Source organism: Dama dama, chromosome 10 (genome assembly GCF_033118175.1).
Source record: "Dama dama isolate Ldn47 chromosome 10, ASM3311817v1, whole genome shotgun sequence".
Taxonomy (NCBI): domain Eukaryota; kingdom Metazoa; phylum Chordata; class Mammalia; order Artiodactyla; family Cervidae; genus Dama; species Dama dama.
This window is the reverse complement of record NC_083690.1, coordinates 14,250,847-14,266,686: the sequence shown is the minus strand read 5'-3', so window position 1 is coordinate 14,266,686 and position 15,840 is coordinate 14,250,847. Positions and strand designations below refer to the sequence as shown.

Genomic DNA, 15,840 nt, shown 5'->3' with positions numbered 1-15,840 from the left:
TTCCTAAGCAGTCAGCAAAAGGCTCACAACTCTAGAAAATCAGATAATCCCTGGGCAGCAGAGGTCACTAGACAACATCCAGGTCTGCAGAGAAGAGTACTCCGTGTTCTCTTTGACCTGTTTCCAAGTTTTGCGTATTTGCTCAGCACATTCTTCTCTGAGAGGCATGGAAACAAACCAATCTGCTTTCTCTATATTTGTTATTAGATTCATGAAAGGAGACACAAAACATAGTTTCCAACTCTCCACTGGGCCCTCCTTTGCCCTCAAGTTTTTCATTATGAACTTTGGGGTCAAAGTGCTTGAGTTGAAATCATGGTTCCACCATTTATTGGATGACTTTGGGAAAAATTACTTAACCTCTCTGTGCCTCAGTTTCGTCTCTGTAAAAGAAAAATTTAAGTATCTGTAACTTTATGGCTTTGCCATGAGTTAAAAGAGATAAAGCACAAGTGCTAATAAATTTGAGTTATATTACTACTGACTAAGGGTTTGATCCCTGGGTTGGGTTACAGTGCATGGGGTCACAAAGAGTTGGATGTGACTGAGCGACTTAACACTTCTGCATTACAAGGGTTCATTATTCTACCAAAGTATTGGGACATAAACATTTTGAGAAATAAATTGACACTGTGCATTAAAGAGGGTTTAGGTCCTATATTTTAAAGCAGAAGCAAAATAACTGTTAGTCTCTCAGTCATGTCCAACTCTTTGCAACCCTATGGACTGAAGCCCGCCAGGCTCCTCTGTCCATGGAATTTTTCCAGGCAAGAATACTGGAGTGAGTAACCATTCCCTTCTCTAGGGGAACTTTCCCACCCAGGGATCAAACCCGGGTCTCCTGCATTGGCAGGCGGATTCTTTACCATCTGAGCCACCATGGAAGCTCAAAATAATTAAATCATGCAAATGAGCAAATTAGTAAATAACTTATTTAAGAGGATACAATAAATTCTTGTTTCAAAATAATCATCTACTTCTTTCAACTTCGATGTTAAAGGGACAAAAATGTATGAGTCACAGGTGGCAAGAATTAATCTTTGTTGAGTTGAGGTGTCCCAGGCATTGTGCTTACGACACATTCATTACAAGTCAACAAATGAGTATTTTCAGAAGAATCATTTTCCCCCTCCTCCTTAAGGACACATGCTACAAAATGAAAAGCAGCAAAGGAAAATAACCAGAAGAAAAATACACTGGAAACTTAGAAAGTGGGCTCACCAAGCAAGTCAAATGCCAAAGCAGGGGTTCAAAGCACATTTCAGCTTTAATCACTTACTCTGTATGAAAAACTAATATTCTCTATAATTTTAAATTAAATCTACCAACGCATTGGTAACTATCATATACTGGGAATGTATTCTTTTTTGCTCCACTTGGTTGTTTTTGTCCACAGAACGTTGAGGAAAATACTGAATAAATACACACATTTTATTAAAACATACACAAACAATCTGTCACAAATTGATATAAATGGTTAGGTATCCCTCCCATCCAAATTTTGGCTTATATAACCTTAAAAAAACCACAGTGGTGTAGGCCACCGAAAACCTATGGATAAAGATGGTAGAGAAGCTCAGAATCAGACAGGAAATAGCTATAAACCAAAATAGAAAGCAAAATAATGAAGAAAAGTGACAACTCATGTCGAAGTCTGGGTAAATTTTAATAGGCTCAAGCCTGAGAAAAGAATTTTCCTAAAATGTTGGTTCTTAAGGGGACATTCCTAGGTTCAACTGAACACAAAAGAGAAGGGAATTTCCCTAAAGAAGTTTTCTGAGCCAGAAGAAAATCAAATTATGCTTGAAAAACAAAAGCAAAGATTAATAATGCCTGTCTTTCTCCCCTACCCACTTCTCTGGATTCACTTCAATGTAGGTTTTCCTGCTGGAGGCCATTTATTAACTCTATACTCTGTTTTCTCAACACAACCAAATCTAGTCTTAACCCTCTGAGTCTCAGAGGGTTGATAAATGAGACAATTATTTTCAGTCCCCTCATGAGCTGGGAAACTACAATCTGGAGGTACTCAAACATATTCAGACATATAGACATACTAAGCCTCAGATTAAAGAAACAGCAAATGGTTGCCAAAAAGATATTATTTATGGCCACTATTAAAAATGATTTCTTATATATAATTTTAAGAAAGTATCAAGAGAGGCACTGTGATTTAAACAAAACTGAAAACCATTTCTCACAATATTTCATATACTCGAAAAGTTTTGTGCAGAAAACTTGTAAACTAGAATAATGCTGGTCTCGAGTTCTTAAAAAAGGTTTTAAGAAAGCTAAGCATGAGTTCATAATCGGATATTTGTGATTTTGAAAGAAAAAAAAGGGCAAAGCTAATAAAATGCTGCTAGAAAACAAAGTGATAAAGTTTTTTGCAACTGCATGCATCTCTAGTTCTTTGCCAGAATCTTAGGCTATAAAAATTTCTAAAAGAAGTTGATGAAAAGTAAATACGTGGTGGTTATATTGAAGGGTTTTCACAACTGGAGACATTAAGATGTTTATTTAGTCGGAAGAGGACGTAGCAATGAGAGCCTTTCAATTATAATGACCATTTTAGAGCTCATTAGAAACTATCATTCATAATTCAAACACATCTGAGCCAGTGCTCCATCTTAAGATGTCCAATAGGCATGTCCAGTATTGTGCATGCTGAGTCGCTTCAGTTATGTCCAATGCTGCGCAACCCTGTGGACTGTAGCCCGCTGGGATCCTCTGTCCACAGGATTCTCCAATCAAGAACACTGGAGTGGGATTCCACATCCTCCTCCTAGCAGGTACAACAGCATGTAAGTCTTTGGGAGCCAGAGGATGTTGGCTCTCTAAATACAACTAACTAAATACAACTGTCTTCTATGTTGTAGCAGGTAATGAGGACTATTTTAAAATAGTAGCTTAAAGAGAGGTTATTTTTGAAAACCTGGAGTGAAACCCTTTTCAAAAAATGTGCTGTTAGGGTTTTCCTTTTATGTAATGAAAGAACAATAAAAGGCAGGTGGAATTATACTAGGAGAAAAAAATAGAAATTACATTTCTCAAGCAGAAGTGCTAGGATGAAGAAAAATGATAATAACCATCACTATCTGAGGTGGTATCTATTTTAATGTACTTAAAAGACATGACTATGACTGAGTGCTTAAAGAAAGAAATGCAGAGGAAAGTGAAAATTAACATATGTGCCTGACATTTTGTTTTCTGTTCTTAAGGGTATATTTTTAACCCTGGGACAGAGTTAGTATCCCAAATCTTTATTCTATCACAAACTAATCTCTGTTTCTTGTCCTCTTCTCTCTTCTCCAAGTCACTCTACAGAGTCTGATGATAACAATTCGGTACCCCTTAATTCATTCTTGTGATACCCTCGTAAAGAGTTAAAAATCCACACACTTTAACTTATGTCAACATACCAAGAAACCAAGATGTCAAGACAACAGATTTGGTTTAGAGATGATACTTAACTGTGTTAAAGATGAAGACCATTCCATGTCACACAGACCCCCGTCTACTCTGAGTTCAGACACTGTGACAAACACAGCTGATGCTGACAAAACACGCCCCTATGTGACGTGGCCAGTGGACTTATGCTCTTGAACAGCACTCCTGAGGTAGAAGATCAACTCATTACTGAATATGTGAATAATATCTAAGTTAATAATGGTTCAATATCAAAGTTTAAAAACTGCACAAAGATGCTGTGAAAGTCCTGTATCTGTACTTCAGTAAGAAGCTAAATAAAGTCAATCAGAAGGTTTGGAATGAGATTGTTTTCCTTATGGATTTTTAAAATATATATATATTTCATTAGGATTTTTATATATTCTATGCATTGATCTTCCATTTCCTCGCAACACTTGTAGTTCAAATCAAGAAGGAAAAATCAAATCTTAAAAACTGTGCATCCCTCCTTTTCTTGCATCCAGTCCTCACATAAGAGAAGCAGGAGGCCAGTCCGGCCCAGGAAAGTGGGGGGCAGGGACCTGGGAGAGGACATGTGCTGGGGGGGTCCCAGGGCAGGTGAGGAGACACTGGGAAGGAAGGCATCTAACAGACTCCCGGACTAGCCATTTGGGCTTAGAGATTGCTGGACTCAGGAGGTTAAATATCTGTAGAAACAGAATTTTTAGGGCTCCTTCTAGACAATCCAGTTCTATAAATAGGTAATTCATTCTATGTTTTAAAAATACTGGTTTGGAACAAACCAGGTATGGTTCTGGTACATGCCATCTATCTTCAGGTGATCAGAAAACCAACTGGCCTGTTTTAGAGGTTGCTGTCTTTCTTTGATTAGCAGTAGCAAGTCCCCATGAACTTATCCTAGAGGCAGGCAGTTAGGAGAAGCTAAGGAGAGTGTGGAGAGCGCTGGTGAGGAGTGGCAGAGATGCTCCCTTCTCAGAGTCCCAGAGGCCCCTCTCAGACAGAGGGTAAGAACACACCTGTGCATTTCATTAGTCTCCGAAGGAAACCGAAGTTTCTGTTCCTTTCATGAACAGCCTTCTATAAACACCTGCAGACACCTTCCCTGATCCTGACAACACTTCATATAAAGATGGAAAGTACTAGACCTGGTGCGGATGGTGCAGAGTGAAAATGATGCCTAAACAAGCCTCTGGTCCCCTGACCCAGGAAACAGCACGATCGTTCAAAGATTGGAAGAGAACGAGCTTTGTTGTTTGGTTGCTGAGTCCTGTCTGACTCCTTTGTGACCCCAGGGACTGAAGCTCACCAGGCTCCTCTATCCATGGGACTTCCCGGCAAGAATACTGGAGTGGGTTGCCATTTCCTCCTCCAGGGGATCTTCCCAACCTGGGGATCGAACCTGCGTCTCCTGCACTGACAGGCAGGTTCTTTACCACTGCGGCACCTGGGAATCCCGAGAGAATGAGCTACTGGGCTAATAACAAAGATCTGTGAGGGCCGGCAAAGAGCAGCTCAGAAGCAGTCGGGGGACAAGAAAACAGGCAGCACGGCTCACTTTCTCACTCTCCCTCTGGACAGGACCTCTGCATAGGAGGTGTGAATGAAGTCATAGAGCTGCCGCGCACTGCCCGTGTTCCCCAGCAGGCTCGCCAGCTGGTCGAAGGGCAGGCTTGCTAATTCAGCGATGTTCTTCACGTGGTTCATCAAGGAGCGGCAGTTTTTGGCGTTTATCCCCGGCATTTTTAACAAGAAGTCCTGGGGCCCGGGGTTGTACTTCTCCGCCTCGGGGAGAGTCTCGGAGTCGGCGGTCACTGCCATGGCGGTGCTGGCGTCCGGCTGAGGCTTGTTCTGCTTCAGCGCCTCGAACAGCTCGGCGGTGGCGTGCGGGGAGGGGCACCAGAGGATCCGCAGCCGCGGGAAGTGCAGCGTGAGGAGGGTGAGCTTGGAGCTGACGTCGTTGCCGGAGATCTCCTGATAGAGGGCGCCGCGGGACATGAGAGAGAACGGCTTAGTGGGGTCGAACTCGATGAGAAGCACCGGCCGCTTGTAGTAGCGGGACATGGAGATGCACTGGCTGTAAAGGCGGCCGTTGTTCAGGGAGCCAATCAGATCACTGATGCTCTTGCGCTCCACGCACATTTCCGGAGTCAGGATGTAGTCTCCGACCTCCAGGGTCACTGGCTCGATGTCGATGCCCCGGCGGTGGATCAGAGAGGGCAGCTCACTTCGAAACTCCCGCATGTCCACGACGATGCTCTGCTGGGTACCGTTCTGCTCCTGGCCGCCTGGGAAGAAAGAGAAGCATTTTAAGAAACATTGCTGAGGAGTAACTCTCAAAGATGGAAGATCACAATTAAAGTCAGATGTCTGTGTTTCTGCTATTAGTCTCCCACGCCTGGTTACACAGTATTACTTTATTCCACATTTTCCCGTATTTTCAAAAAGGTTTATTTACGGTTGAAGGCAATTTCCCTTAAACTAAATAGAGCTACTAGGAAACTGGGGTCTCTTGGTAAATACTTCCTTACACAGAATTCACAAACACCAACACTCACCATCGTCTTCCCTCTGGGGCTTCTCTGTGCTCCCTCACTGCTGCACTGACCACCCTTTGCTGATCACCGTCATCCCAATTCCTACCGCAGAGCCTAGCACGCAGTAGATGCTTAGTAATGTCCTCTCAATAAACTGCCATGTGAGCTGCTGTGAAAAATTTTGAAGCGTTTCCTGCTTGTATCAATGAGTCCAGAGACAGAAAAACGGAAGAAGCTGGGAGAAACATGAGCACAGAGCTTCTCCCACTAATGTGCATGTGAATTGCCTGGGATGGAGTGAAAACGCCTACTGCATTCTGTAGGTGTGGAAGAGGGTCCCAGAGGCTGCGTTTCTAACAAGCTCCCTGGTGATGCCAACACTGCTGGCTGAAGGACCTACTTCTGTAGGTAGAATAATGCCCCCCGCTCCGGAAGATGTCTCTGTCCTGACCCCTGGAAGCTGCAAATATGTTACTTTACACAGCAAAGGGGACTCTGGAAATGTGATTAAATTAGAGGTCTCAAGATTGGGAGATTCTTCTGGATTATGGAGACAGGTCCAAGGGCCCTTATAAGCAAAGGAGAGCAGGAAGCTCAGAGGCAGAGCTGCTGGTGGAGGTGGAGGAAGGAGCCACGAGTGAGGGGGCAGGCAGCCCTGGATGACCTGGAAGAGGAAGGGATTCTCCCCAAGAGCCTCCAAAGGGAGCGCAGCCTTGCAGACACCTTCTTTTTAACTCAGTGAAACCCATTTGGACTTTGGATTGTATAGTAACTGTTAGATAATGACTGCATGTCATTTCAAGACACTAAAGTTTGTGGCAATTTGTTACAGCAGCAAAGGGAAGCTAATACGAGCGCTAAGAAGACTGAACTCAGAGGGCAGATTTCTGTGAATAGCTTTTCATGTGGTACCCATAGGCTCTACCTTCCTTCATATTGCCGGGTATTCCTGTTGTCCTGCAGGAAATGTCCCCAACCTGTTTAAGAATCTTCTTCAAAAGACACAGATCCTCTGATGAGGCCATGTTTCCCAAAGTATGGGCCAAGGACCACTTCCATCAGATGCTGACCCCGTTTCAGATCTATCAAATCGGAATTTCTATGGAGTGGGATCCATGAATCTACAGTTTTAACAAGCACCAGAGGCTATTCTGAAGGACAGTGAATTCTGAGACGCACTGCTTTAACTGCACTGACCTCACCAAAGGAGAAAGCGACTCAGCCATAGTTTTTCCCACGCCACCTGGCTGAAGGCAGCTGCTGAAATGGAGATCTGGGGAGTGGGAGGGACATGGTCGTCCTCGGACCGCAGTGCAAGGGTCATCCAGCATGTCTCGGTGGAAGGCCACTGGCTGGATGCGGCAGAGCAGTGAGTACCACATACCTGTGGTCTAGAAGAGTGCCAGGAAGCAATCAACAAACACTGGAAGGGGTGGGAATGCTCCCTGAACAATGAACCCTGTCTCTTATCTATAAGGACACTGGCCTCTTTGGGTTAAGGTAAGAACCCAATCACCATTCACAAAAGCTTCTTGGCAAAAGTATATTCTGAATCTCAACTAATGCTGGAATGTAACTTATTTCCAATGCTGGTGCCTAAAACACAACCCCCCTATCTTATGGGTGAAGAGCCTGAGATTCAGAAAGACATGTGGTTAGTAAGTAGCAAAGCTGAGACCGAGATATGAGAGCAGACACCCACGTTGAAGAGCTTGTTGAGAAAAACCAAGCTCTTGCAGTGAGACTCTGGAGCCCCATAGCCTTCGGCACAAGCAGCAGGAGAGCTTGGCAGAGAGTGGGACTCACCGGCTTTTCGCGTGTCGGTGGGAGCACTGGCAGACACGCAGCCTCTCACAAGGTCGAGGTTCGTTTCGTCTCTGCCTTCTCTTTCTTCAGGGATGACCATGCTAGCCTTTTCCCTGGGGGTGGGAGGAACACATCTTCAACCTTTCTGAATTAATTTCAAAATTCCTGATTTTAATCTTCGGTAAATTATAACATAGAAAATGATCTATGCAACTGTAGTGCTAAAAGAGAACCCAGGAAACATCAGAAGGATGTTTGGGTATGAGCCAAATATGCACAGACAAGTGATGGGGAATGGAAGCAGAGTTTCTTGGTTGGGTACTTCTGCTCATCTTCTGGAGTTAAAAAAGAAAAAAAAAACTTACTTATTTTCTATTCTGTATGTCCTCCAAACACTTTGAGTCATGAAATAAGCATATGAAGACTGCCACAAAGAGGTTACTGAGGTTTTTTATACAAATGTGCTAAATGTGTTACTGAGCACTGAAAAGAATTCAAACAATTCATATTCCAATATTTTCAGAGAAATCATAGATAAGATAATTAAAGACCAATGATTAAAGACCTGAAAACATAAATGGCCAAACTAACTTTGATTTGAAAAACTCTAGGTGGGAGGCCCCATTAAACACTCTCCAGTTTTAAAGGAAAATCATGATTAATATAAGAAAGCAAATTTCCAACAGAGATTTAAACAAAAAAAATCGACATCTCAGGTTATGCAGTATGGCAGTATTGATTCACTAACTTAGCTGTTTAAAACATTTAGGGCAGGCTCCCACATACTATGCGAGGTAATTTGGATACAAATATGGTTACCCAATAATTTCTGTCTTCAAGAAAGCTTAGCACCTTAAGCTGGTAGACTGACAAGCCTATAGAATCCTAACTCAGATTTGCAATCAGGAACCAGAATCATGGCAGGACCCTCAATAGCCACAGGAAGACTAAGCCAGGCTTGCCATCCTCTGATTTTTCAAAACCAGTAAAAGGATGTTAGAATCAGCTCAGGAAACAGCGGGCTCTGTGGGTCCTTTTGTGGCAGGTCAACAGAAAAGATGTATAAGACTGCGTCTCTGCCCTGGCTGGGTTTGCAGCTGAGTTGAGGAAATATAGCAACGTGAAAAACCACTGTGGAACTGCCTGCAATAAGAAAGTCTGCGGAAGGCGAAACAAGAGGAATCATTAGCAACCAGTGATTCCAACAAGGGCTCATACCCAAGGGTTTTCCAAAGAAAGAAGATAAAATCAGATGGAGCAATTCCTCAGCCACTCTGGATACGCAATGTCTTAGGGCACGGTACCAAAAAGAGGTACCATGGGTGAACAGAAACTCAAGTTTATAAATTCTATACTATTTGAAATAATATACAAATGCAAAGTTGTTATTAGTGTAACACTTTATGAACAGGTTGCATAGGCCAATCACTCCAGTTCTGTTCTGGCCCATTATTCTCAACACCAGCGTCAAGGGTGGCTACTGCAGAATTCTTTGCAGTGATCACAGCTCCAGAGTCACTCAGTACTGCCCTGTCACACCTACCAGACTCCAGCTGGGGACACATGGCAAATGGTCCAGAGAGCTTACTGCTCTTAAATTTCTTTTACATTTGGGATCAACATGGGGGATTTTCCCCCCTCTATATCTCCACTTACCCTACTGACTAAGGCATCACAGGCAGGGGCAGCTTCCTTTCCTAATCAACCTGTTATCTGTGCGTGGCTGCACAGCACAGGGGGTTAGAACGCAGACTCTGCATCCACATGTTGTGGATCTGACACCACTTACTGGCCGTGCTGACTTTAGGCGAGTTTTTTAAAAGCTCTGTCCCTCAATTCTGTCTGTAAAATGGGAAGAATACTAAAACCTAACCTCAACAGGTTAGGAGGAAGCACAAGCTGGAATCAAGATTGCCGGAGAAATATCAATAACCTCAGATATGCAGATGACACCACCCTTATGGCAGAAAGTGAAGAAGAACTAAAGAGCCTCCTGATGAAAGTGAAAGAGGAGAGTGAAAAAGTTGGCTTAAAGCTCAACATTCAGAAAACTAAGATCATGCCATCTCGTCCCATCACTTCATGGCAAATAGATGGGGGAAGAGTGGAAATAGTGGCTGACTTTATTTTTCTGGGCTCCAAAATCACTGCAGATGGTGATTGCAGCCATGAAATTAAAAGACGCTTACTCCTTGGAAGGAAAGTTATGACCAACGTAGATAGCATATTAAAAAGCAGAGACATTACTTTGTCAACAAAGGTCCATCTAGTCAAGGCTATGGTTTTTCCAGTGGTCATGTATGGATGTGAGGGTTGGATTCTAAAGAAAGCTGAGCGCCAAAGAATTGATGCTTTTGAACTGTGGTGCTGGAGAAGGCTCTTGAGAGTCCCTTGGACTGCAAGGAGATCCAACCAGTCCATCCTAAAGCAGATCAGTCCTGGGTGTTCATTGGAAGGACTGATGCTGAAGCTGAAACTCCAATCCTTTGGCCACCTCATGTGAAGAGCTGACTCATTGGAAATGACCCTGATGCTGGGAAAGATTGAGGGCAGGAGGAGAAGGGGATGACAGAGGATGAGATGGTTGGATGGCATCACCGACTCAATGGACATGGGTTTGGGTGGACTCCGGGATTTGGTGATGGACAGGGAGACCTGGTGTGCTGCGGTTCATGGGGTCGCAAAGAGTTGGACACAACTGAGTGACTGAACTGAACCTCAACAGACTGTTACAAAGATCACATAACACATGTAAGGCACTCATAGTAGTGCTCGGAACATAACAAGCACCATATGTTAGCTTTTATTAATGTCGTAACTGTGTACTCAGTCACTCAGTCATGTCTGACTCTTTGTGGCCCTCATGGACTGTAGCCCGCCAGGCTCCTCTGCCCATGCGATTTTTTAGGCAAGAATACTGGAGTGGGTTGCCATTTCCTCCTCCGGGGGATCTTCCCCACCCAGGGATTGAATCTGTGTCTCTTGTGTCTCCTGCACTGGCAGGCTGATTCTCTACTACTGAGCCACCTGGGAAGCCCTATAATGTAGTAACCTCATCCCCTAATTATCCATGACTATGCTAAAAAAAAAAAACTGGCAAAGGAAATGGCAACCTACTCCAGTATTCTTGCCTGGAAAATTCCATGGACAGAGGAGCCTGGCGGGCCACAGTCCACAGGGTCGCAAATAATCTGACATGACCAAACACGCACTCGCATGCTAAAAAACAGATTTCTTTCAAATGATCCTGCAACTGCTTCAGTTAATACTGTTAAACAAAACAGCTAGTTTACTATGAAATGTAACTGCAAATTAAATCTCAGAAAAAAAAGCATACTCTTGAAATGAAACCAGGGTTGTGAAGAAAATATTAAGTCTTCCTAACCAGTAACTCAAATTAGTTTAACAGAAATTTGTCATACTTAAAAATATTCAGTCCCTTGTTCACAACATTTCGCATAATCAAATTACTGTATGTGACAGATACAAAATAATAATTGAACAATTCAGATTTCTACGTCCACCTGAAATACCATGGTTTCTTAATATTGCTCTAACATCTCTAGTGGTATTTGAATAGCTTGTACAACGTGATAAAACAGGGAGGAGGTATTGGACTAGGAGTCTCTTCAAATGGGCATTTATTCAAGTCCTCATAATAACCCGTTTTGTGATCATATTTTTTTAACTGTAAAATTTCAAATAATCTAACCCTTCCCTTTGAAAAGTGGTGACCTCTCGAAAACTATGTTTACTCAGAATGTTATTACTAATTTTTTGACCCAGGGAGCATTTTATTATCAATACTGAGACATGTAATCTTTTTTCTCTTTACTTGTCATCTGTAATCTACTGATCTCTAGTCCAGCCAAACAGTCCTTTCATTGCCAGCTTGCCTGATTCATTCCTCTCTGGTTATTTTAAATAGCAGCATTGCTTTTGTTCTTAACAAAATCACTTGTGGAGGTCCTGGCAAAAGTGCATTTCCTCAGTCTCCCATTACAGTTTTCTCTAAGTCCAGGCTCAGTGCAAATGCTCTTTTAGCCATGCACCTCACATATATTTTGCTTTTCAAAACAAACACTTCTCAAATTCCCCAAGTTTTCTGGGAAAGTAAATATCTTAAGATTCTAAATAGTGTTACTATCTGTGTGATATGGCAAGACCTAACTTAATACGTAGACAGTCACAGCTGAGAGAGTTAGAAAATTAGGCCAGGCCATATAGATAAAATCTGATATGGAAATTGCTGTAGAAATTGAAATGTAGGAGAAAGGCTACATCCTGGGTTCTGCTGAGGGATGTTTCCAGTCAAGGCCAGGTTGATCTGAGCCTTGTCACTAAGCCCTTTGAGTGTACAGTCCCTCGTATAAGCTGGGAAGTGCATGCGGGTCCCCAACACCTGGCTACAGTCCACTAATGGCACTCTTTTCTAGGCTACGTTCTGATGAACTGGAGAAGATGCAGCTGTGGGAAGGAGGCCTGGCGCATACAACTCACCTACTCAGATGCTACAGGCACCCTGGGTGGGCTACAGCTCTGGGCAGGAAAGGGTTCAGAGAGCAGGCCTGGGATGCTCAAACCCTGCACATTCCCAAGAAAGGCCTGTCTCCTCAGCTTGTCTTTCTGGAAACCCCTGGCCAGCTTCTGGGAGCTGAGATCTGAGTTCTTGGACTACTCCGCCTGATAAGAGGATCACAAAGCAGGACCCAGTGTGATTTATGGTGAATACATGTTTCATCTCCAGGGAGCCGGAGTCCGTCCTTTGAGTACTGCATCTGTATGACTGACTCCCAGTAAAAACGCTGGACCCCAACTCTCGGGTAAGCGTCCCTGAGGATAATGCTGAGCGTGTGCTGTCACACACAGAGGCCAGAATTAAGCACTTCCCGGGACCTCACTGCAAGAGGACACTCGGAAGCTCACGCTGGATTTCTCCTGGACTTGGCTCCGTGCATTCTTTCTCTCTGCTTTTACTCTGTGTCCTTTCTCTGTAATTAACCACAATGGTGAGGATCCCAGCTTATCTGACTCCTGTGGGTCCTTCTGGTGACTCACTGAGCCTGAGGGTGATCTTTAGGGACCCTCAACGTAAACACCGACAACCTCATCTGAATATCTTAGTTCCATGTACTCACTGTAATCTAGAGACAGTCACTTTAATCAGAGAAGCCTGAGGCAAAGGATATTTTAAAAAAAAGTGAAAGAGCCAATTAGGAGGTTACTGGCCCATATCCAGGGGCACCAATTCTTGGACTCCATTTCCTCAATATCGCTTAAATCTCTCCCCTTCTCTCCATCAACCTAATCTTAGCTGCCACTGGTTCTTATCGGACAACTGCAATAGCTTCCTGACTACTTCCCTACTCCATCCATTCCAAGTTTGGTGCCAGAGAGAGCCTCTGAAAACACACTACGTCACTCTCCTACTTAGAACTCTGCAGTGCTGTCTTACGGACTTCAGAGTGAAGTTCTGAATCCTTAACAGGCCTCCTGCACCTCTGAGCTTTCACACACACTCTTGAACACAACCCTCGGCCCACTTTTGTCTACTCAGCAACCAACACACATGCTGCCTAGGTCAGCTTAAAGGTCACCCCTCAAGAGATGCTGCCCCTGACGCCGCCCCCCCCGCCCCCTCTGACAAACTCTCGATACTATTTTCTTTCAGCTTTGCAGGCTATAGCCTGCAGGTGTTTATTAGACTGTGCATAAGCATCCAATGTTTGTCTTTTACACTAGGAGATATGCTCTAGAAGACAGAACTGAGCTTTTTTTCTGCACCACTGTAAGTCTAGCACTGTAATGTGAGGACAGGAGGAGTTGGATCATAATAGATGCTGAAGAAATATCTGTTGACTGAGTCTTGGGAGATCAAGGTCTAGGAGACACAGAGAGAAGCTAAATGTTCTGAACAGGAAGAGGAAGTCTGTGTAACACATGGTTATAACACTTTCTGGAATATTTTTTTCAAAAAGCATATATACACACATATAAAATATCCTCCATGGATTATAGCTCACCAGGATTTTCTGTCCATGGAATTCTCCAGGCAAGAATACTGGAGTGGGTAGCCATTCCCTTCTCCAGGGACTCTTTCAAACCCAGAGATCAAATCCAGGTCTCCCGCACTATAGTCAGATTCTTTACCATCTGAGCCACCGGGGAAGCCCACAAACTATCCTCCAGAACACATGAATAGAAAATACATACCCACAAAACACCAGAGAGGAAAACGTCAGTTTTCATTTCAATTGCAAAGAAGGGCAATGCCAAAGAATGTTCAAACTACCATACAACTGGGCTCATTTCACATGCTAGCAAAGTAATGTTCAAAATCCTCCAAGCTAGGCTTCAACAGTATGTGAACTGAGAAATTCCAGATGTACAAGCTGGATTTAGAAAAGGCAGAAGAACCCGAGATCAAACTGCCAACACTCATTGGATCACAGAAAAAGCAAGAGAATTCTAGAAAAACATCTGCTTTACTATGTTAAAGCCTTTGTGTGGATCACAACAAACTGTGGAAAATTCTGAAAGAGATGGGAATACCAGACCACCTGACCTGCCTCTTGTGAAACCTGTATGTAGGTCAAGAAGCAACAGTTAGAACTGGACATGGAACAGTGGACAGGTTCAAACTTGGGGAAGGAGTTGTTTACTCAACTTATATGCTTCTTTAACTTCCATGCAGAGTACGTCATGCGAAATGCCAGGCTGGATGAATCACAAGCTGGAACCAAGACTGCTGGGAGATATATGAACCACCTCAGATATGCAGAAGATACCACCCTAAGGGCAGAAAGTGAAGAGGAACTAAAGAGCCTCTTGATGAAGGTGAAAGAGAAGAGGAAAAAAGGCTGGCTTAAGACTCAATATTCAAAAAATAAAGATTACGGCATCCAGTCCCATCACTTCACGGCAAATAGAAGGGGAACAGTAGGCATGTACAGATGTGAGAGTGGACCATAAAACAAGTTAAGCACCAAAGAATTGATGCTTTTTAACTGTGATGCTAGAGAAGACTCTTGAGTCCCCTGGACCACAAGGAGATCCAACCAGTCAATCCGAAAGGAAATCAACCCTGCATATTCACTGGAAGGACTGATGTTGAAGCTGAAGCTCCAATACTTTGGCCACCTGACACAAAGAGCTGACTCAATGGAAAAGACCCTGATGCTGGGAAAAATTGAGGGCAGGAGGAGAAGGGGGAAACAGAGTTTGAGATGGCTGGATGGCATCACCAACTTGATGGACATGAGTTTGAGCAAACTCCAGGAGATGGTGAAAGACAGGGAAGCCTGGCGTGCTGCAGTCCATGGTGCTGCAAAGAGTCAGACACAACTTAGCAACGGAACAACAATGAAACAGACTCAAGACATAGAGAAAAGACTTCCCAAGGTGGAGAGGGGCTGGGGGAGGGAAGGACTGAGAGTTATATGTGTGTAACTGAATCGCTTTGCTGTATGGTGGAAATTAACAGAAATTACACATCAACCACACTTCAATAAAAATTAAAAGAAAATATATTTTCACAGGCTGAAAGGACTGTCCCATAACTGTGGATTGATAGCTGTAAGAATCCTTGCCTAAAGGTGAAAAGACAGCCCTCAGAATGGGAGAAAATAATAGCAAACGAAACAACAGACAAAGGATTAATCTCAAAAATACACAAGCAGCTCCTGCAGCTCAATTCCAGAAAAATAAATGACCCAATCAAAAAGTGGGCCAAAGAACTAAACAGACATTTCTCCAAAGAAGACATACAGATGGCTAACAAACACATGAAAAGATGCTCAGCATCACTCATTATCAGAGAAATGAAAATCAAATCCACAATGAGGTACCATTACACGCCAGTCAGGATGGCTGCTATCCAAAAGTCTACAAGCAATAAATGCTGGAGAGGGTGTGGAGAAAAGGGAACCCTCTTACACTGTTGGTGGGAATGCAAACTAGTACAGCCGCTATGGAGAACAGTGTGGAGATTTCTTAAAAAACTGGAAATAGAACTGCCATATGACCCAGAATCTCACTTCTGGGCATACACACTGAGGAAACCAGATCT

General features: G+C 43.4%; 1 protein-coding gene across 2 annotated transcripts in view; it reads right to left on the bottom strand.

Annotated features, from left to right (window-relative positions):
• Nucleotides 1–1,340: 1,340 nt before the first annotated feature.
• The window catches only part of ERCC4 (ERCC excision repair 4, endonuclease catalytic subunit), a 38,853-nt gene continuing 24,353 nt past the window's right edge, over nucleotides 1,341–15,840 (bottom strand). For both annotated transcript variants that reach the window (XM_061152864.1, XM_061152865.1), the window contains 2 exons: nucleotides 7,773–7,885; nucleotides 1,341–5,717 (listed from right to left, as the gene is read on the bottom strand). In XM_061152864.1, the coding sequence (XP_061008847.1) occupies nucleotides 4,984–5,717; nucleotides 7,773–7,885 (847 nt within the window). In that variant the 3' untranslated portion in view covers nucleotides 1,341–4,983. The remainder of the gene's footprint in view (nucleotides 5,718–7,772; nucleotides 7,886–15,840) is intronic.